The sequence below is a fragment of the Calliphora vicina genome, chromosome 1, assembly GCF_958450345.1.
Source record: "Calliphora vicina chromosome 1, idCalVici1.1, whole genome shotgun sequence".
Classification (NCBI taxonomy): domain Eukaryota; kingdom Metazoa; phylum Arthropoda; class Insecta; order Diptera; family Calliphoridae; genus Calliphora; species Calliphora vicina.
The window spans coordinates 20765174-20789597 of NC_088780.1; the positions used below are offsets into that span (position 1 = coordinate 20765174).

General features: G+C 28.8%; 1 protein-coding gene across 1 annotated transcript in view; it reads left to right on the top strand.

The window, feature by feature from the left end:
- Positions 1-24424, top strand: part of fid (fire dancer) — a 104445-nt gene that overhangs the window by 10227 nt on the left and 69794 nt on the right. Inside the window, exon 2 of the mRNA XM_065507606.1 lies at positions 2353-2452. Coding sequence (XP_065363678.1) covers positions 2353-2452 — 100 coding nt within the window. The remainder of the gene's footprint in view (positions 1-2352; positions 2453-24424) is intronic.

Consider the following 24424-nt stretch of genomic DNA (forward strand, 5'->3'; position numbering starts at 1 on the left):
TCCCTTTAAGGGAAATTTTTTTAAATAAGGGAAATTTCTAAATTTGTTAGCTATTTCACTTTACTAATTAAAAATAAACAAAATGCAAGACAAATTCCAAAATTATTTCTTAAATATAAAATTTCCCTTGAAGGGAAATTTTTTAAATAAAGGTAAATTTTTAAAATTGTTAGCTATTGCTCATGTTTAATTAAAAATAAACAAAATGCAAGAAAAATTTCAAAAATATTTCTTAAATATAAAATTTCCCTTAAAGGGAAATTTCTGTAATAAAGGGAAATTTATAATATTTCTTTTTAAGAAAATTTAATAAATAAAAATAAACAAAATGCAAGAAAAATTTTAAAAATCTTTCTTAAATGAAAAATTTCCCTGGAAGGAAAATGTTTGTAAACAAGGGAAATTTCTAAACTTGTTAGCAATTTTCCTTTATTTATCAAAAATAAACAAAATGCAACACAAATTTCAAAATTATATCTTAAAGGAATATTATCTGGAAGGAATATTTTTGGAAAAAAGGGAAATTTTCAAGTTTAAGGATAAATTAATATTATTATAAATGAAAAATTACTAAAATTTCCTTAAATATAAAATTTCATTAAAAGTTTTTTTGTTTAAAAAATGTAAATTAAAAAAATTGCTTTGAGATACAAAAATTTATAAAATTTTACTTAAAAATAAAATTTCCATAAAGGGAAATTTTTTAAATTGTAAACTTTCTCACTTTCCAAATTAAAATTAAAAATATCCAACAAAATGAAATTTTCCTTAAAGGGAAATTTTATGTTTATCACTTTTTAGATAAATTTAAACAAAAAGCAAAATACATTTTCAAAATAAGAGTGGAACAGCCTTTTAAACTTTCCATCTAAACAAATAAAACTTTTACTCTCTAAAACCTAAGTGAAAGTGTAAATAATTTCCTTTTGGCATTTTCCCGCCTAAAAGCTTTTGCTTTCTGTTTTCAACTTAAATATCAAACTATACAACTTTAAGGCCTTAAACAAAAACGTAACACCGAGTAACATCTCTAAAAATGACCTACAAAAACTCTGTTGCAAAACATATACATGGAAAAACAAGCAAAAGCTTTCGTTAAATTTCGTTAAAGCTTTTACATTTTTACAATTCCTTTTTGGGGGCTTTTAGAAAGCCATTAAAACAATTTGACAGCTGGGCACGCAATGTGAAACTTCGCCAGCGAGAAGAAGAGTAGATAAGCAAATGGCAAAAAGAGTATACATATATGCAAAGCTTTTGTTACTTTAGTACTTAACGGTATTTCAAAGATTACGGACATAAAAATAGAAAAAGCGGTAAAATTGGAAAATATTTAATAAATTTTGGCAGCCACAAATCATACATACACACACAAACACACACACACATCAACAACTAACTACTCTACATACAAAGAAAATCAAGTGAAATTTTGTTTTAACCAAGAAAAAAAAATTTGTAAAAAAGAAAAAGTGTCCTAGAAATTTTTGAAGAAATTTAGAAAGAATTATTTAAAACAAAAGTGTTGGAGTTTTAGAAGGTTTAACAAAAAAGTTTAACAAATTCTTTAACTTTTAACAAAAAAAAAGAAAATCTACAAAAATCAATCTTCATTTCTTACGCATTTCCTAACCCCTTACAACTTTTTTTTGGGCCTCTTCTTTGTCCCAAAAAAAAAACAAAAAATACCAAAAAAAAAAGAAGAAATATGAAACAAATGAATAAAAGAAAGTAAAAAATTGTGTGTGTTTTTTGTGCTTTTTCAAACTACATTCATTAAAGTGAATTTTAAGTGAGTAGAGTGTGTAAATATCCTCAGCTTTTCTATTCTATTTGGAAGACAACAAATAAGAAATTAAAAAATATAAATAAATTTAGTTGGTTAACAAAGCTACTTTATCAATAATTTATTTTTATAATCAACGCTCTTATTATTAAATACTTTATACAACGCTCCCTTCTAGCGCCTGCATGTCATCAATATTCATTTTTTGCTCATTTTTTTATTCAACATAATTTTTGCTTTTTTTGTAAAAACCAAAAAAATAGAAAAAAAATGTTAATACTAAGTTTTATTTGCCAATTCATCGTTTTGTAAAAAAATTAATAGAAAATTTAAATCAAAATATTTCTAAAATATAAAAATAGCTTAAAAGTGTTAAATAAAAAGCTTCAAAATTACTTAGCTAAATAAATAATAAATATAATTCTAACTATTGATAAACAAGTGCTTTTAAAATATAATATAATGCGTGTTTTTTTTTAATTTGTCAGCCAAAAATTAAATTTACGTTAGTTCTCCTCATTTGACAATAATTTTTAATGTTATCAGAACAATTTACGCCGTCTAAGGCGTTTAATAACAATTTACCCCTAAATGCTGCAACTGCAACTAATCATACAACATCAACAACAACTATAACAAATCATCTTAATAAAAGGAGTTCAAAAGGTAAAATACTTAAAATGTGTTTCAGAGCTAATAATTCAGAAATTTGTTTTAAGTTCAAAGTGAAATTTTCTTTTTTTTTAAATTTTTCTAATATTTGTTCCAAAGGTCCTTGACAGGCGTAACGAATGCCATGAAAGAAGCCGGTTCAATATTGAAATTATTAAAATCGCACTAATTTAATTTTTCAATTAAAATCTATGCCAACAATAGTATTGAAAATTTTAGGTTAGGTTCCATTTTAACCCCAAGTGCAATTAAGGGTTAATTTTATTTCTTGTGCTTTTAGTGTAAATACTAGACCTTGTATTACTGTTTCCTTAAGTTTCATCAAAATCGGCCCAAAAATATATAACATTTCGCTATCTTTCCATGAGAAATTCCAAATATTGAAAAATTGACCTTTGACTTTCACGATTTAAGGGTTTTAGTAAAACTTTCAGACTATATTTAGAACTACATGTACTATAATATTCTGAATAGGTTTTACTTAAAATTCATAACAGTAAGGAAATTGGTGCGATCATTCGCCAAAATATGGCCAAATAAAATCGCAAAATTTAAATCTCAGGTATGGAAAAACTATAGGAGGTATTGTCATATTTTTTCATATTTTTATTTCCTATTATGTTCTCAATAAATCCCAATGTGATGATAAAAAAAATTCTGAAATTTGTTTAACAAACTTTTTAACAATTGGAAATTGGAGTTTTGAAACTGCCATGAGAAATTCCAAATATTAAAAAAAATTACCTTTGACTTTCACGATTTAAGGGTTAACGTTTACCGATTTTAGTAAAACTTTCAGACTATAATTAGAATTAACTGTACTATAATATGCTGAATAGGTTTTACTTAAAATTCATACAACTAAGGCAATTCAGTTCATTGCCCAAAATATTGGCAAAAAAATTAGTTTTTCTCGAAAATCGAAAAATTTAAATCGCAGCACAGTGCGGCCAAAAGCACCTTGATCTATAAGTTTGCATATGGGGGTTTTTGGGGTCGCTGATTACGAATCCGTTATAAGAATTAGAAAATTCAAAATGGCCGACCTAATATGGCTTCATTTCATACGAAAACAAATTAAATGAATTTTTTAATTTATTAAAAGCTTTTGTTTTGTTATTAGTAGGGTATATAATTGAAAATTTATTAAAAATTAACAAATTTACAATGGTGAAATGCAATATGGCGATGTTAGAGTACATTCAACAAATACATGCATACGTATTTGTGTAGCTCTACCTTAGTTCACGTTTTCGAGAGCAAAAAAAATGCGCCGTAAAACCTCTAGTAAAAATGTTTGCAAGGCAGTTATCAAAAAAAAATTTTTTTGCCGAACGTAGGGCAACTTGCAAATACGTGCAGCTGAATTTTATTTTACTTTGTTAAAATACTTTGACTTATTACCTCCAATAGCTGAGAGAGCAGGAAAATGCAGGAAACAAAATTTCACTCAATTACATACATTTTTTTTAACAAATTAAAAATAAAAAATAAATAATAGAAATTTACATTCAGATTTTGATTTTACGTATTAAACTTACCTTCAGCTGTAGAATCCATTTTGTTTCGTTTGATTTGCTTGATTATAAAGACTTTGACACGTGTTTAACGGAAACTCCTAGTAGTCGATCTTTCCTACGGCAGTCTGTCATTCGTGTGAAGTCCTCATTCAAGCTGAAATTATGAATGGCATTTGAGGCAAGGGACCTTTCTATGATAATTTTTTATCTCCTAGAGCATTTCTTTAACCAATCCAATGACACAAAACCTTGTTTTTTCGTCTTTTGGCCGGACAAAGGTGCCTTTGGCCGCACTGTGCGCAGGTATGGAAAAACTATAGGAGGTATTATTGTCGGACTTTTATTCCCTATTATGTTCTCAATAAATCCCAATGTGATATTAAAAAAATTCTGAAATTTGTTTAACAAAATTTTTAAAAATTGGAAAAACGAGTTTTGAAAATTAAATTGTTTTGGTTACACCTGCGAATAGGTTAACGGCATCCTACGAAGACAAAAACTCATATAAAAGTAAATATTGATATATTTTAAGTAAAAATAAGCTTTCATTTTAATATTTCACAAAATATATTAATTTTGTTTCTTTATTTCTTGTTCTAAGGGCCTGAGGCACGTTAATGGCCTGGGGAATATTTAATAACTTTTTTAACCAATTTCCATTTTGTATGTCTCATTAGAACGACAATTACGTACACATTTCTATTCCTTTAAATTTAATTGCAAAAGTAATTTTTTAATGACAACATTTTTACAGAAACTCTAAAAATTGAATTTTTTTTCCACTTGTAAATGCATAACAAAACTTGCAGCGGTACTGCAGCGGTACTTTTTTCAAACTAAAACTTCCCGCATATGACTCTTTATTGGCACCAAATTCGACATTTCATTGCAAACAAAAACTTTGTTGTTTACACTATAATGTTCAATAACTAAAAAAAACGCATTTTGAAGTCATACACCCAATATATAAAACTCATTTGTTAAAAAATGTGTGTGGGTATCGATATAAGTCAAGCATTTATGGCCGATAAATTCCTATTTCGGAATATCATGTAGAAAATGTATCGCTATCTTTAATTGTCTTTAGAATAATTTTGCAACAACTTTAGTTTTCTGTAAAACAATTTATCGATAACTTGAATTTTATGTAGAAACTTTATCGATAATTTGAGATTTATATTGAAAATCTATCAACGAATTTCGATAACTTAAATTTTCTAAAGAAAATGTATCATTAACATGAATTTAATGTGGAAAACTATCTTTAATTGTCTTAAGAAAATTTATCAATAAATTATAATTTATCGATAACTATGAGACTCTACTGTGCTGCTCATAAGGGGCCTTTGGCGTCCGTCGTTAAAAAAAAAATTAAATAATTTGTTCGATAATAATTTTTCTATGCATAGTTTATCGATAACTTGAACTTTTGAATAAAATCTTTAATTTTCTAAAGAAATTTAACAATAACTTATGGTTTCTACAGAAAATTTATTGTTATTTTGGATTTTCTATAAAAAAATTTTTAAATATCTTTACAAAATTTAACTTTAATTTTTTTATCTTAAATTTTATATAAAAAAAAACATTTCAATAACTTGAAATTTCTATGCAAAACTTTTCGATAACTTCCTAGTAACTTTTAGAAAATCTATCGATAACTTTAATTTTCTGAAAAAAAATAACATGAATTTTTATGTCAATCTTTCGATAACTTAAGTTTTTTGTAAAAAAAAAAAAAATTGTATTGAAAATTTAACGATAAATATTAATTTCCATGGAAATGTTTTATTTTTATTTTAATACCTGAATACCAGAAATTATTTTGTAATTTCAATTTCTGTTGCTAAAGAAAAAATGCTTTTGTTACAGAATGTATACTTTTCATTGGCATTCGATTAAAATTGCAGTTAAATAAATGTTAATTTCATTGAAATTACAAGTAAATTTTTAATGCAATTAAGTGCATATTTTTGTAATTCACTTTGCCAACATATCAAACAATTGTAATGAGTAAAATTACCTTGTAGCCTCAGGCAGGCAACTGCTTTGGTAGTTTACGAATCATTTATACATTCAAAGGGGTAATTTGCTACTTTTTTTCATCCCTGTGATGGTACTTTTTGTTTGTTTTCTTTCATTCATGGTTGAAATAAGGATTTGTCGATATGTCACCAACTTTTGGTGCATTATTTCCAAAGGGCTCAATTTATGGTACTTTTTCATCCCAGTGATGGAATGGGATGCTTCTTTTCTTTTCTTCACATTTGAAATAAAGATTTAGCTATATGCCTCTTAGTTTTGGCACATACAAAGGGGACATTATTGATACTTTTTCATTCACAGTTGAAATAAGTATTTATATCTTTTGTCACCAAACTTTTGGTACATTATTTCCTAAGGGGTCAATTTATGGTACTTTTTCATCCCTGTGATGTACCTTTTTCCTAAGGGGTCAATTTATGGTACTTTTTCATCCCTGTGATGTACCTTTTGCTTATTTTATTTCGTAATCTATATGTCTCTAACTTTTTATATATATTTTCCTGAGAGAATTAAGGAACCTACAAATGGTTCAATAAATGGTACTATTTCTTCCCTGTGATGGTATTTTTTGCTAATTTTCTTTCTTTCACAATTAGTGGATTAAGAAACCTACAAATGGTTCAATTAATGGTACTTTATCATCCCTGTGATGGCACTTTTTAGTTTTTTTCTTTCATTCTTTCACAAATGAAAAACAGATTAATCTATATGTCTCTAAGTTTTGGTACATAATTTCCTGAGAGAATTAAGAAACCTACAAATGGTTCCATAAATGGTACTACTTCTTCTCTGTGATGGCACTTTTTGGTTATTTTCTTTCATTCACAATTGAAATAAACTTTTGGTACATACTTTTCTGAGTGAATTAAGAAAAATACAAATGAATCAATTTATGGTACTTTTTCATCCCTGTTATGGTACTTTTTGCTTCTTTTCTATCCTTTACAGTTGAAATAAAGATTTAGCGATATGTCTCTTAGTTTTGGCACATACAAAGGGGACATTAATGATACTTTTTGATCCCTGTGATGGTACTTTTTGTTTAATTTCTTTATTTTATAGTTAAAATAAAGATTTATCCTTATGTCTCCAATTTTTGGTACATTATTTCCTAATTGGTCAATTTATGGTACTTTTTCATCCCTGTAATGGTACTTTTTGCTTAGTTTCTTTCATTCACTGTTGAAAAAAAGAGTAGTCTATATTTCTCTCTAAGTTTTGGTACATAATTTCCTGAGTGAATTGTGAAACCTGCAAATGGGTCAATTAATGGTACTTTCTCATCCCTGTTATGGTACTTTTTGCTTTTTTCTTTTCTTTACAGTTGAGATAAAGATTCAGCGATATGTCTCTTAGTTTTGACATACAAAAGGGACATTAAAGATACTTTTTGATCCCTGTGATGGTACTTTTTTGTACATTATTTCCTAAAGGGTTAATTTATGGTACTTTTTGCTTATTACCTTTCATTAACGGTTGAAATATGTCTGTAAATTTTGCTACATACTTTGGTTCAATAAATGGTACCTTTTCATCCCTGTGATGGTACTTTTTGCTTATTTTCTTTCTTTCACAATTAAAATAAACTTTTGGTATATACTTTTCTGAGTGGATTAAGAAACATACATATTTTTTCCTCCCCGTGATGGTACTTTTTGTTAATTTTCTTTCCCTCACAGTTGATGTAAAGATACACAGGGGACATTAATGATAATTTTTAATCCCTGTGATGGTACTTTTTGTTTAATTTCTTTATTTTATAGTTAAAATAAAAATTTATCATTATTTCTCCAATTTTTGCTACATTTATGGTACTTTTTCATCCCTGTGATGATAATTTTTGTTTAGTTTCTTTCATTCACTGTTGAAAAAAAGAGTAATCTATATTTCTCTATAAGTTTTGGTACATAATTTTCTGAGTGAATTGTGAAACCTGCAAATGGGTCAATTAGTGGTACTTTTTCATCCCTGATGGCATTTTTTGCTTTTTTTTCATTCCTTTACAGTTGAAATAAAGATTCAGCGATACAAAGGGGACATACAAAGAGGACATTAATGATACTTTTTGATCCTTGTGATGGTACTTTTTGTTAATTTTCGTTCTTTCACTAAAGGATAAACTTGTGGTACTTTTTCATCCTTGTGATGGTACTTTTTGCTTATTTTCTTTTATTTACGGTTGAAATAAAGATAAAGAAGATATATGAATGTAAATTTTACTACATACTTTGGTTCAATAAATGGTACCTTTTCATCTTTTGGTTTATACTTTCCTGGATGATTTAAGAAACCTACAAATGGAACATTAATGGTACTTTTTTAACCCTATGTTAGTACTTTTTGTTTATTTTCTTTCTTTAGCAGTTTAAATAAAAATTTTAATTTTTGTGTCCAGAAGCAAGTGACAACCTTCATTGCTATTTTGTGTACTTTTCAAGTACATGGGGGTATGTCACAAAAGGTCACAAATGATTTCAGTTCTTTTTTTTCTCATATCACAAAAAAACTTTCTGTAAAACCGTTTTTTTATTCATTTTCAAAAACAAACAAATGTTAATTGAATTGTGATACTGTGACCGTAAAAAAACCGTTTGCTACGCACTTTGTTTAAGACTTGAGGGAATGTTATCAAATCGTTAGGTCAAAGGTCAGTTCAATGGTACGAAAATTTGTAATTGTTTTCTGTAACAGTAAGGATGATTTCCGTCTATTAAATTCTGATTTGATTAAAAGAATCAATGGTTTATTATACTCTCTAATAAAATCTAATACAAAAAGTTTAATATTTTATAAATATTGGCTTTAAACCAAATTTTTTTCTCGAGGCTTTTTCTAAGTGGAAAATAAATTTAAGTTCATAACACATTAGCTGACAAAGAATAACAAAAAGAGAAACGCTAACTTTAAGAATGTTTTACTAAAATGTTTTTTTATAGTTTTCATTCTGTTTACATCTCTCTCAAGTATGTTAAATTCTCATAGTACTTGTATGCGAGAAGAGAGAGATGTTGTTGTTGTACAAAAATTATTATTCTTATAATATAATAATTTTTGTAATTTCAAAATTTGAAATTCCTTGTTTGTTTAAAACAAAAAATTCTCAGAAAGCTTAAATAAATTAAGAACTGTAAATTTCACAATGACCATTGGCATTTTAATAAATCGTTATTAAATTACAATAAAACCTCAAAACATAAATGCCTATATTAATGATATTTACAATTCTTGGAAGAAATAATATTTAATTATGTGTTAAAATTTATGTAAATATCAAATTCCTATTAATTGCCCACATAAACTATGTAAACTGAGTAACGTAATTTGTAATCAAATAAAATTAAATGTTTTTACCAGAAAGAAGTTTTCTCTAAATTCCTAGAACAGCTAATAATTCAACAGATTTGTTGGCCTTCATTTAAACACTTTCAAATAGCACCTTGCCCCAACAGCAGTTTGCCCCACCAAACTGTCAAATAAGTATTTTCGTAATGCAACAATCTTTTACTTAAACAGTAGAGTATGTAAATTGTACTCACCCAACAGTTAAGCAAGTAGTCTCAATGTATCCCTTATAGTCAGTAATTGTCACTTATGTCTGTTCAATTGTCTGGCTCCAATTCATATATTTCGGGTCATTTGGGTTAGTGTTCTTTGTAGTGCAGAGAGAAGTCAATTGGTTACTTTATACAACCCAGGTAATTTAGCGTGAAGGCAATTGTCACTTTAGTGTCTCGAAGTAATCTAGAGTATAGTCACTTTACACGTTCATTTTGTACTGCAGCCTTTTATAAGTAACTCATACAAACTGATGACACATATCTGCCATCCCAATGATTTTGCAAGCTCAACAAGAGCTTGCAAAATCATTGGGAGCTACTTAAGTAGCAATTTCAAAACGTTTGCGAGCAGCAAGATTCATTCAAAAGCAGGGAAATCGGTTACATACAAATTGAAGCTGTGACACATTGCAAGTCGATTTAGCATATACGAAATTAAGCTTGAAAGCTATAAAAAATCATTTTGCGATGAAAACTGGATACATTACGATAACCCGAAGCGTAAGAGATCGTATATGAAGCCCGGCCAACCAATTGAATTGACTCTAAAGCCAAATATCCATTTCTCTAAGGTAATTCCCTATACTTGATGAGAGTCCTATATATTACGATCTGCTGAAATCTGACCAGACCATCAAAGGGAGCCTGTACCAACAGCATCTGGTTCGTTTTAATCGAGAATCGGTCGAAAAACGACAATGCCATACATGAAACCTTAATATTTCATCATGACAATGCTCGGCCACATGTTGCAATACCTGTTAAAAACTATTTACAACGAAGTGGTTGGTAAAATTTGCCTCACCCGCTTTATAGACCGTGCCCCTTCCGACTACTATTTGTTTCGATCGATGCAGAACGCTCTCTCTGGGATACGATTCACTTCAGAACAGAGTATCCGAAATTGGTTTGATTCGTTCTTGGCCTCAAAAGATGAGCAGTTCTTTCGACTCGGAATCCATATGTTGGCAGAATGATGTGAAAATGTCATAGCTAATAATGGCCAATACTTTGAATAACCAATAACCAATTATTCTCATACAGTTTATTTGTTTTTCGCTTATATATGTAAGTATACTGACATCCCATGTAACTTAGCGTGAAGTCAGTGGTCATTTTAATGCCTCTAAGTAACCTGGAGTGTATATATATTCCTTCCTATGGTTCCAAGGTTGAACAAAGGGCCACAACAAAGATTTTCCATAGTGATCTATCCTTTGCTATCTGCTTCACTTCGGCCCAGAACATTTCAGTTGAGTTTGTTTCAGTTTTGATTTGTCTTCTTAGTTAGCGGGTCTGCTTCATCTTCTACTGCCTTGGGGGTTCCATTTTGGTGCGTCTGAGAACATGGCCAATCCAACTTAATTTACGATTGATGATCTGGATATGTATTTCCCACAGGTCTCTGTTTGACATAATCGTAACATTCTTCCAAAATATCTTGAGCAGTTTTTATTACGAGCGATTAATGAATACCTGCAAGGATTACAAGTCTCTAGCTGTGGTGTTTCTGGACGGAACACGTGTTAGATGAAAAGATGTGCAGCTTGATCCTCAGATGAAGTGATAGAGTGATTTTCATGATTTTTGCAGTGCGATTTGAAATATCGTTTCGCAAACCTAATACTGATATGGCTCTACCCAGATATGTAAAAAAGTTGTCTATTTGGAACTTTTGCGAGTTTCTGGTATTTAAACGCAATACCTTGGTATTTGCTATGTTAACTTGAAAACCAGCATTTCCCCTAGTTTTGCTGCATAATCGTTGAATGTGTGGGCTAGGAGACATATGTTGTCGGCATAATCGAAATATTAGAGGAGTCCAGTTAGGCCCCAAGTGTTGCCTCTTCTAATGGTTGTTACCTTAAGCATTATAACGTCATGTACTACAGCCTTGTCGTATACCTGCCTTAAATCTAAACAGTCTTCCCAGATTGCGTCCATGTATCACCAAAACATGTTGTTTTCTGATATAAGGCACTATATGAAACAGCAATGGAGAAACTCAGCCTTGTAGTACGCCTGCTTTAACTCTAAGTGATCTTCCCAGATTGTGTCCATGCTGCACCATTCATGTTGAATCCTGGTATAAGGCACAGATTAGATCAATCAATTCATGTGGAACTCTTTTGCACTGTAGCGCTTGCCAAATAGCCTGCTGGTATTGAAGGCTTTATCAAAGTCTATAAATATGGTGGCGGCATTGTGTAGTGGTTGAAGTGCTTGACTACAAAGCCAAGCACCTCAGGGTCGATCCCTGGTAGAGGACGAAAAATGTTCATCATGGTTTTCGAGTTTTTAAAAATTAACCCACTGACCTACCCTCCCCCTGAAAAGAGGATAACATCATGGTAAATATCAGGCAGCCCGCCACCCCCTGGTAAAAAAAGTAGGAATCAAAGAATTAACAAGGTTCCCCACCACTACACAGGATACACAGAGGGTGTTGTTTCTAGGCAACGACAGATGGCAGCCCCATTATCCTAGACCAGCTACAGCAGACCAATCCATACTTAGCTGGAATAACAAGCGTTTAACGAAACTGATACAAAATAATAATAGACTGGTTGTAATGGCAACAACGTACAAGGTGGCGCAAAAGTAATCCTCCTATCAGAAAATGCTATAAATTTTGCGATTGGCCCCTAATGTCAGTTCTGTTTTGACATTTGTGTAGTAAACACATGCGAAATACACGTTAATAAACAATGTTACGCTACACTGCTCCATAACGCGGAATATTGCTGACTATTTATTTGACCAATAATCGGTCGGTTTTTTCATCAAAAATAATCATAAGTAATAAGGCCCATTTCCATCTTAGCGGGTACGTAAATAAGCAAAATTTATGCTTCTGGGACACTGAAAATCCGCGTGTAACCCACGAAGAGCCATTACAACCGCTCAATGTCACTGTATGGTGTGCTGTTTTCGCTGGAGGAGTCATCGGACTTTTTTTCTTCGAAGACGTCGTGGGCCAAACGGTTACTGTGAATGGTGAGCGCTACAAAGCAATGATCAACGAGTTCTTTTTGCCGCAACTTGATGAATTTGGATTGGAAAACATGTGGTTTCAACAGGACGGTGCAACGGCACACACTGCATGTGCCACAACCGATATGCTGAAGGATGTATTTCCCGGAAGGATGTATTGACCGCTCCAGACTTCTTTTTGTGGGGCTTTTTGAAGTCGCGGGTTTATGTCAACAAGCCTCAGACTATTGCAGCTCTTAAAGACAATATCCGTCAAGAATGTGAGGACCTATCGCCGGAAGTTTTGACCAAAGTGATGGAAAATGCCATATAAATGGCTCAAATGACAATCAACTGTGGCGGCGGCCATTTACATAACATCATATTCTCGACTTGATGTAAAAAAAATTAAAAGACCAAATAAAAATAATCCACAAGAAGAATCAAAGTTTTTCATTTTTTTTTTAATTACAGCCAAAAAACATCGGAAGTTTACTTTTGCGCCAACTTGTACAAGGATACGCACGATACTCCAATAACAAGGACAATGCATTCTACATGGGAAATACGCAAACAAATCGTATAAGATGGAGATGCTTTGTGGAAGTAAAAAACAAGAGGAGTAATAGAGAAAAAAAAATAAATATGCAATATGGAGGGGATCGCCCTTTCACCGATTGTTCGGTAATACGAAGGCTGTTCATGTGATCCGTGCATGAGTGATGTGCGCTAAAACCAGCCTGCTCAGATCGAAGATGGAAAGACGATATGTTATTGGACTGTCTATGAGATGACTTTTGAACTGAATAGTTGAGGTCAATAAGCAGCCGTATATTTTAAAATAATCAAGTTAGGTAGCTAGTAAGTTCACTTACTCTATGTAAACGGTATGTGAATCCAATGCGTTGACTACTTCGGACAATCTATCAATCAATGTCTCATTGTAATCCAAAAGGGTCAATTGACCCCCTACTTAGGACAGGAAAAATAACTAATCACGTAGCTAGTTATGTAACTAGTTGTCACCCTAAATGATAGATAAATTCACCAGTCCGGCACAATCTCCCAGAACTGCTGTGCTACTGTAGTTTTTAGTCAATTTAAATATTATTTCAACCTTAAACATTTTTGAAGGATAATAATTTATTTGAAAGTGTGTGTATGTATGTATGTGTGCAAGAGAGTGGTCGGTCTTCTGGACTGTCGTATAATTTAAATGTTTTATTTTTGCTCATATATTTTACTCTTTTTGAAACAAGTACATGTCTCAAGGGTAATTGAAAGAAAAATAAACACACAAAACCAACTAAATTAGGTGGTAATTTTAAAATTATTATAACTATTATTTGTGTGTGTGTGCTGTATTTGCCAACACTTGGCCCTTTCTCTTTTTTTATTGTATTATTTTTCATTGGCAATTTGTAAATGATATGTCTGGTTGGTATTTTACATAGGCAGAATGAAAAGTTTCAATACATCCCGCCAGAGCAATTAAGCATGAAGTCAATGTGTCCCTTTTATACAGTAATTGTCACTAATGTCTGATCACTTGGCTGACTTCACTTTATATATTTTGGGCCATTTGACAAGTATGCGCTCTTTGTAGTACAGAGAGAAGTATATTGGTTATTTTATACATCCCAGGTAATCTAGCAAGAAGACAATTGTCACTTAAGTGTCTCTAAGTAGTCTAGAATGTAGTCACTTCAAACATTTATTGTGTATTGTAATCAGGTAACTATTTAAGTAACTATTTGCCACCCTAAGTGGTAGGAAAAATCCCTACTTCCGGACAGTCACCCAGAACTGCTGGGAAAGGAGAAAGCTCCCCCTATGCAGTGACTTTTGTTAAACACCAATACAGTTCAGTCCTAGATTTTCCATTGATTTATCACATTTCCCTCGTACTATCCATAGTGTTTATTATCAAGTGTTGACGACTGCTGGTGTGTAATTTACTTGACGAGGTTACTGCAATTCATTTACACACTTTACATTGTTCAATTCTCAATGTGTGTTGTTGCAAAGGACGAACCAACATATCCAACAACAAATACATACATATCGACAAACAGAGCCAACAATCAACCACCAGTTAATAGCATGACCAAAACAACTCACAAAACTACATGCTTGTCTAGCAAATGGGTCTTTGAACAATTCAAATAATTGCTAATAACACTGACCTAGGCAACTGGACTGGTAGAGGCCTGCCTCAACTGCAACTGTGAATATAAGGCTACAAGGTAATTTCACTCATTACAATTGTTTGAGTTGTTTCGCAAAAGTTAAATACAAAAATATGCACTTAATTGCATTAAAAATTAAATGTAATTTAATTTCAATGAAATTAACATTAAATTTAACAACAATTTTAATCGAATGCCAATGATAAGCTGGAATTCAGCAACAAAGGAATTATTTTTGTTTAATTTTAATTTCCGTTGAATGTACATATGTTTATATGCAAATAAAGAATGCTTTGAGCCCTGATGCATTCCCAGGAATACTGACATATAAAGACCGAAATAGAAATAAGGCATTTCTAATGAAAGTTAAAAAGTTATTGATAAAATTTCTAAAGAAAATTAATGTTTGCTATAATTATAAAAAAAATATTTTGGAAAATAATTTTTCTATAGAAATCAAAAATTATTGATAACCTTTCTATAGAAAAATGTAGATATCGATAGATTTTTATAGAAAACTCAATATTAATATTAAAAATATCGATAAAATATCTACACAAGTAAGAGAGCCTATATTCGGCTGTGGTTTTTTTAATTTTTTGGAAAAAAAATTTTCGAATTATTTTTTTAAAATTTTTTTTTTTTTTCAATTTAATTTTTTTTTATATTTTACACTTTTTTTTTGGATTTTTTTAATATTTAGCGAAAAAAAAATTTTTGGTGGCCAAATTATACTTCAAAATAAATTTTTTTTCCAATGTTTTTTTAAATTTAAATTTTTTTTTTTTGTTTTTTCAATGTTTTTTAAATTTTTTGGAAAAAAATTTTTCTTCACATCAAAATTATTTTTTCTTGGAATTTTTTTTTTTAAATTTAAAATTTTTTTTTTATAATTAAAAATTTTTTTTTTAAAAATTTAAAAATTTTTTTTTTAATATTTAGCGAAAAAAACTTTTGGTGGCCAAATTATACTTCAAAATAAATTTTTTTTCAATGTTTTTTTGGAATTATTTTTTTAATTTAAATTTTTTTTTTTTAAATTTAAAAATTTTTTTTTTGGGATTTTAAATTTTTTTCATTATTTTTTGAATTTTTTGGAAAAAATTTTTTTTTTAAATTATTTTTTTAAAATTTTTTTTTAAATTTAAAAAAAAATTGTTTTAAAATTTAAAAATTTTTTTTTTGCTTTTTTCAATTTTTTTTTAATATTTAGCTTTTGGTGGAAAAAAAATCGGTGTCCTAAGTAAGTTGGAAATCTAGCAAAGGTCTTTGAAATATCTATCATTAGATATACATACATATTGTCTATATTAATGACTTAGTAATCAAAAATCGAGGTTGTCCTGGTTTTTTCCTTATATCTCACCCATTTGTGGACCGATTTTCTCCATTTTAAATAGAATTCCGGAGATATTGATGTATGAATCGTGTAAGTTATTTGGAGGCTTCGGAAAGTTGATTTCAACAGCCAGGCGGACATGGCTTAATCGACTCCTCTATCTATAAGGATCCAGAATATATATACTTTATAGGGTCGGAAAATTATATTGTGGAAATTACAAACGGAATGACAAACTTATATATACCCTTTTCACGAAGGTGAAGGCTATAATAAAATCAGTATATATAAAAAAATAAAAATATTGATAAATTTTCTATAGATAATTAAAAGTATTGATAATTTTTTATAGCAAATTAAAGTTATCGATAAATTTTCTAATTTAAAATTATCGATGAGTTAGCTGTAGAAAATATATTTTCTATAACAAACTGAAGTAATCGATACATTTTCTATAGACAACTGAATTTACCCCTAAAAAAAATTAAGTTATCCAACATTTGATTATAGAAAATTCAAAATATCGATAGATTTTCTTTAGAAAACTTAGTTTTTATATAGAATTTCTATAGCAAATTAAATAAAGCAATAAATATTGAACACAAAACTCAAGTTTATTTATGTATTTAAAGTCTATAGAATTAAAAAAAAAATCCTTACAGACTATGAGAAAAAAAAACTTATAGTTATCGATAATTTAGATAATTTACTGATAACTTAAGTTATCGATTAGTTTCAATAGGAATTTTAAATTATAGAAAAATAGTCCATAGAAAATTATTCCCAGCACTTCTAGGAGACTGTCTCGAACTAGTGATTTTACCTATAATTTAGGGTGACAACTAGTTACATAACTAGCTACATTTTAATACGTGCATGTCCTAGCATTTTTTGATAATAATGAGACAATGACTGATAGCTAGTGCAAAGTATTCAACTCATTGGATTCATATATCGGTTACATAGAGTCAATTACCGTATTAGCTATCTAACTGGTTACTTGATTAGCTACATAACTAGTTATTTTAACATTTACGGGAGCTAATTGACCTTAAAAAAAGACATCCCCTAAACATTCCAATAAACGATTGCTTGTAAACAAACCTTCCTCCCACAATTCTCCAATAGATTGGAGACTAAAATAACTACACCATTTCCAATTGTATTTCAGAAGTTTCTAATTGTATTTCAGAAAATTCCAATTCAATTTCAGAAATTTCCATTTATATTTCAGAAATTTCCATTTATATTTCAGAAATTTCCAATTATATTTCAGAAATTTCTAATTGAATTTCAGAAATTTCCAATTATATTTCAAAATTTTCCATTTATATTTCAGAAATTTCTAATTGCATTTCAGAAATTTCCAATTGTATTTCAGAATTTTCCAATTGTATTTCAGAAATTTCCATTTGTATTTCAGAATTTTTATTTTGTACTTAAAAAGTTTCCAATTGTATTTCAGAATTTTCCAATTGTATTTCAGAAATATCCATTTGTATTTCAGAAAATTCTAATAGCAATACCAATGAATATTTCTGAAATACAAATAGAAAATTCTGAAATACAATTGGAAAATTCTGAAATACAATTAGAAACATTTTAAATATAAATTAAAAATTCTGAAATACAAATGGAAATTTCTGAAATACAATTGGAAAATTCTGAAATACAATTAGAAAATTCTGAAATACAATTAGAAAGTTCTGAAATATAATTGGAATATTCTGAAATATAATTAGAAAATTCTGAAATATAATTAGAAATTTCTGAAATATAATTGGAAATTTCTGAAATATAAATGGAAATTTCTGAAATATAAATGGAAATTTCTGAAATTGAATTGGAATTTTCTGAAATATAATTAGAAATTTCTGAAATTCAATTGGAAATTTCTGAAATACAATTAGAAACTTCTGAAATACAATTGGAAATGGTGTAGATACTTTCTAAAGCTGTACAAAGTAAAAGTTTAAAGTGGCTACCCTCTAGATTACTTAGAGACACTAAAGTGACAATTGACTTGACGACGAGGTAACATGGGATGTCAGTATACTTAAGCAAAAATAAAATAAAAGAATTATTTACAAAAAAAAAGTGCAGTACAAAATAAACTTTGAAAGTGACTACACTCTAGACTGCACAATTAACTTCACGCTACATTACCTGGGATGTAAGAAGTAACCAATTGATTTCTCTCTGCACTACAAAGAGCACATCTGGGCAATTCCACGAGAATCGCTACCACGACTGAAAAACAAAAACCCTTGAAACTTTTTTCAAGATGATTTGAATATTAGAAAATAATAAAATGTTACTATGTGAAAGTATTTAGAAAATATTACAACATTTTAAACACAAAAATAATAGTTTAAACTGATTGGCCCATAATCATAGTCAAACACTAAAGTCGATTCTTTTTAGAAACAACTTTAAAATAAAAACCAGCTTTTAATTATTTTGCAACTATAGTCAAAATTAAAGTGTGTTTTAAATGGAACCAATTTTAACTGGGTGGCACCTCAAATGTAGAAAATCTTTTCATACAATATAAAAAAAATATAGACAAGTGGCACCGCTGAACAGCTGACATAGAAAATTAAAAAAACAAAAAAGGTAAACAATAAAAGTAACAGCGAAATCTAAAGAAAAAAAGCAAATTGTGGTGGAAAAATGGAATAAATAAGATTAATATCATATTTAAGATATTTTGGTACTAATTTTATTGACAACTGTTCAATAATTGCAAAATTTCTGCCAATATCTTGTAACATAAACATTTATGACTTGTTGTTGAAGTTTTTTACTTGAGGAAGATGAGTTAAAAACAGCTTCAGCTGGTTTTATATTTACAGTCGACTTTAACGTTAAAAGTATATTTTATCTTGTCTATGGTAGACCTAAAGTCCACTCTTAAGTAAAGACGACTTTATTTCTCTTAAAATATACTTTATTTCTGACTATGATTATGGGTCATTATATTTAAATTTTATTTATTATAAAATCATCCAAAGATTGTTTTTATTTAAATATGACAGATTGTAAAGGAAAAATATTTCGTTTAGTGTAAGAAATTAAAAGAAAACCTAACGAATCTCACGATTCGAATATTTTCGCATATTTCTACTTGTACCTCAAAATGAGTTTCGTTTTATGTTACGGCCGATATACCCTTATTTCGCTCAATATTTTGGACAACAATATTTCGAAAGAAATCACCCCCAGGTGATTTTCGGCAAACAATGCCAGTCAACGCCAGCCGATTTGAATTTTAAGATTTAAAGTGAAATTGCTGTCGTATTGAGGACGTACAAATCGGTGGATTGCATTACTTCCCAAAATGATGTCGTCAACTAAACAACACATACCATTTCTTTGTTTACCATCCGATTTCAAAGATTTTTAAATTTTTGCAAAGCGCTCGATTAGGTATATAATTTCCGAATTATAGGCATTTCAAAATTTAAATTTTAATATTTTTTTTTAGTTAGAAAACTAAATTACCAATAATATACAAACAATTTCAGAGTAATATCAATTATGGATCCAAAAAAAAACGATTTTCAATTTAAAAATAGTAAATTTATACTTTAATGATTTTTTTTATTAAAAAAAAGAACTCTATTTAAGAACATTTAACAATTTTATATTTTTCTGGAAGGTATCTTTACGGAGAACATTTTGGTATAAAAATCATGTCCTATTTTTCTTAACATGTCGCCACTACGACCTATGGAATTTGACCTATTTTTTATCAAAATTTCAATTTTGGGCCCCATGTTCTAAAATCCCAAAGCTAGGATCAGAAAACAGAAAGCAGCTTTGGAAACCTTGACGTGTTCTCTATTTATCCCCAAAGTATTTTCCCAGCCCCAAAGGAAATGTGTATCTTATAAGCAAAATTGACTGCAATTTTTAGGAATTGTGGGATTCCCTTTGACATTTTGACAAGTTTTTTTGAAAATTTTATTGAGTTCGGTTAATAATAAAGATTTTATTACATATTTATTGAGTTTTTAAAACTAAAATTTGTATCAAAATTTTAATAGGATTGCAAATATTAGGAACCATTTGAACTCACTTTTTTTGTTTAGATAAGTTAATTTTTGGTCTTACAAAAAAAATATCAAGTCAATATCTCAATTAGATTAAAAAATGTGCCACTTTAAAACTCCGTCCTTCAAAAATATTGCAATTAAAAGAAGTAAAGCAAATTTTCCCGCATATGACGCTTTGTTGTTTACATTATAATGTTTAATAGCTAAGTGAGAATAAATGACAGATATGTACCCTTCAAAATAACATATGTATATGTTATCTATATATATAAAAATAAAATGGTCCATGTATGTAATGTCATCACGTGAGAACGGCTGGTGCGATTTGGCTGTTTTTTTTTTATTCGATTCGAAATTTTCAGGAGATGGTTGTAAAGAAAAAAGTTCAAAAATTCAGGGTAAAACTCGGAAATTCTTTTTTTTGTGAGTCCAGTCAACTTTAATAAAAAAAGCTCCCTAAAGTATGCAGTACAAATTTAGATATTTCATTTGCAAATAAATAAGAACAGGCTGGTGTGCGTGGGTTGGAGAAACTTGAAGAACTAACATTAGTGAATGCTACCGGGCGAAACCGGGGCGATCAACTAGTTAAACATAAAAACCGAATTCAAAAGATACGCCACCCATTCTAAATCCCGAATTTTTAAGTCTTAATTTTCTATCGGAAACATAAGATATCGAAAGTTTCCTGCCTAAAATTTCCATTATTTTTTTAAGTAATAAAATTAGTATTTATTTATATTTTCTTTAGATAAAATCCGTTCTCTTTAACTGGAATTATTAAATAAACTAACAAAACTTAAGTCCTATTACTTATCCCATCATTATCAACATTAAGTATTAAATGTTGTATAAAATTGACTTTAAACTGAGTCATCAGCCATATAATCAACCCTTGTCTTTACCAACAGCATTTAGTTTTCCATATTTGACTTAATGCTCTAAAAAAAAAAAAACAAAAAAAAAATATAGGAAAAGGAAAAAAAATGCCAAACAAAAAGCCAATACTGGCACGTAATATTTTAAATATTCCTTAAGCCATTATTGCACTTCCTTTTAGTGAAATCTTGGCTGTATGGCGCGTTGTTCTTCAGTTATTGGTATCAGTTGGTGTCGCCCATATCGGGCTGGCTCCCTTGATAATCTATTTATAATTTACAATACGATTACAAAAAAAAATAAGTAAAATAAAGAACCATAAAGACGCTACACAACACTACAGTGCAGTGCCAGAAGGTTAGTTATTGAAAAGAATGGCTGCAGCAGCAGCAGCAAGAAATTCAATTATTTTATTTCATTCTGTTTTATTTTATAAAACAGAAAATTCGATTAAACGGATAATAGTGCCAGCGAACGAGCGAATAATAAACGTTGTGTAGTTTGGTTGGGGACAAACAGACAAACTCAAACAAAACACAACCTTAAAGCTTTTGTTTTAAAACAGAGCAGCAGCAGTAGCAGCAGCTTTTTGCCACTATTTGTTCATAAAACAACAGAAATGTCAGTGTATAAAGAGATTTATAAATGTATGCTATGTGTGCACAACAGCAGAGAGAGAGAGAGGAAGAGGAAATGCCATTCAGTGTTGGTTAAAGTTGCGGAAGGAAGGAAAGCAAGGGTTAATATTAAATGTATTTTATACTTATTATTATTTTTATTCTTTATCATGTACAATGACGGATGCGAACGTTTTTAAACTGCGAAATAAAAAGTAATAATGGTTGAAATTGTTATTTAAAAAATGCTACGTTTCGGTTTGACTGGTTGGCTGCTGCTGACTGACTGACTTGTTTTTGTGGTATAAAACCGGGGATTTTCATTTGAATTTTTTTATTTTCGTGTCCTCAATGATTTATGGTTTACTAAATGCAATAAATTTTTACTTTTACATAGAACAAAGTGTGTGCAAAAGTGTGTCTTCACAGTAAGAGCATGTTGCTTACATGTGACGTATGAGTAATATTCTGGCCAAGTGATAAATGTTCATACAAATTGAATATTACTCATACGTCAGTGTGTCAAAATAAGAAAAATTATATTGTTGTGAATGTGCATAGTACATAACTATTTAAATTAATGATTAAATAATATATTGCCACAAAATAGAATTAAAAAAAAAATGGGGCAAAGACTTCAAATAACAAGATGTTCTTAGATTAATTGATAGAAATTAAATGTATAGCCAACTTAACCTTAAAATCTGAATATATCAGATATAGGATATTAACAAATCTTGTATAAAGATAAAAGATACTTAAATTATAGATACATTTTCTATAGCAAACTTAGGTTATCAATATGTTTTACAACTTAACGTTTCGATAAATTTTCTATTGAAATATTATTCAATATTCCATTGATACAAAATTGAAATAGAACACTTTGGAAAATTAAAGTGGTGTATAATTTTTTATTGGAAATTAAATATATCGTATAGTTTTTATGTAGATATTAGGTTATCGATACATTTTCTACATCAAACTTGAGTTATCGATAAACTCTATATTAAAAATTAAAAACATCAACAACATTTACGGTTAAAAAAATGTTAACATTAGAAAATAAAAGTTATCGATAACTTTTCAACAGAAAATAAAAGTTATCGATATATTTTCTACAGAAAATAATAGTTATCGATAACGTTTCTAAAGAAAAAAAAATTTGTCGATAACTTTTCTACAGTTATTGATACCTTTTCTATAGAAAACAAAAGTTATCGATAACTTTTCTATAGAAAGTATATATATCGATAACTTTTCTCTATTAAAAATAAAAGGTATCGATATCTTTTCTATTGAAAACAAAAGTTATCGATAACTTTTCTATTGAAAACAAAAGTTATCGATAACTTTTCTATTGAAAACAAAAGTTATCGATAACTTTTCTATTGAAAACAAAAGTTATCGATAACTTTTCTATTGAAAACAAAAGTTATCGATAACTTTTCTATTGAAAACCAAAGTTATCGATAACTTTTCTATTGAAAACAAAAGTTATCGATAACTTTTCTATTGAAAACAAAAGTTATCGATAACTTTTCTACTGAAAACAAAAGTTATCGATAACTTTTCTATTGAAAACAAAAGTTATCGATAACTTTTCTATTGAAAACAAAAGTTATCGATAACTTTTCTATTGAAAATAAAAGTTATCGATAACTATTCTATTGAAAATAAAAGTTATCGATAACTATTCTATTGAAAACAAAAGTTATCGATAACTTTTCTATAGAAAATCAAATATATCGATAACTTTTCTATTAAAAAAAATTATCGATAACTTTTCTATTAAAAAAAAATTATCGATAACTTTTCTGTTGAAAATAAAAGTTATCGATAACTTTTCTATTGAAAATAAGGTTTATCGATAACTTTTCTTTTGAAAATAAAAGTTATCGATAACTTTTCTTTTGAAAATAAAAGTTATCGATAACTTTTCTATAGAAAATAAAAGTTATCGATAACTTTTCTATTGGAAATAAAAGTTATCGATAACTTTTCTACTGAAAATAAAATATATCGATAACTTCTCTATTGAAAACAAAAGTTATCGATAACTTTTCTACTGAAAATAAAATATATCGATAACTTCTCTATTTAAAATAAAAGTTATCGATAACTTTTCTATTGAAAACAAAAGTTTTCGATCAGTGGTCTATTGAAAACAAAAGTAATCGATAAGTTTTCTATTGAAATTAAAAGTTATCGATAACTTTTCTATAGAAATTAAAGATATCGATAACTTTTCTACAGAAAATAAAATTATCGATAACATTTCTATAGAAAATTAATATCGATCACGTTTCTATAGAAAATAAAAGTTATCAATAACTTTTCTATAGAAAATAAAAGTTATCGATAACGTGTGTAACGAAAATAAGGGTTATCGATAACTTTTCTATAGAAAATAAAAGTTATCGTTAACGTTTCTACAGAAAATAAAGGTTATCGATAACTTTTCTATATAAAAGTTAGAGATATCGATAACTTTTCTATAGAAAACAAAAGCTATCGATAACTTTCTTATAGAAATTAGGGATATCGAAAACTTTTATATAGGAAAGAAAGTTATCTCTAAATTTTTCATAGAACATTTAAGTTATCGATAACTTTTCTATACAAAATCAAACTTGTCTATAACTTTTCAATAGGAAATAAAAGTTATTGATAACTTGTTTTTAGAAAATTAAAGTTATCGGTAAATTTTCTATATACAATAAAAGTTATCAATAACTTTCTTATAGGAATTAGAGATATCGATAACTTTTATATAAAAAAAAATGTT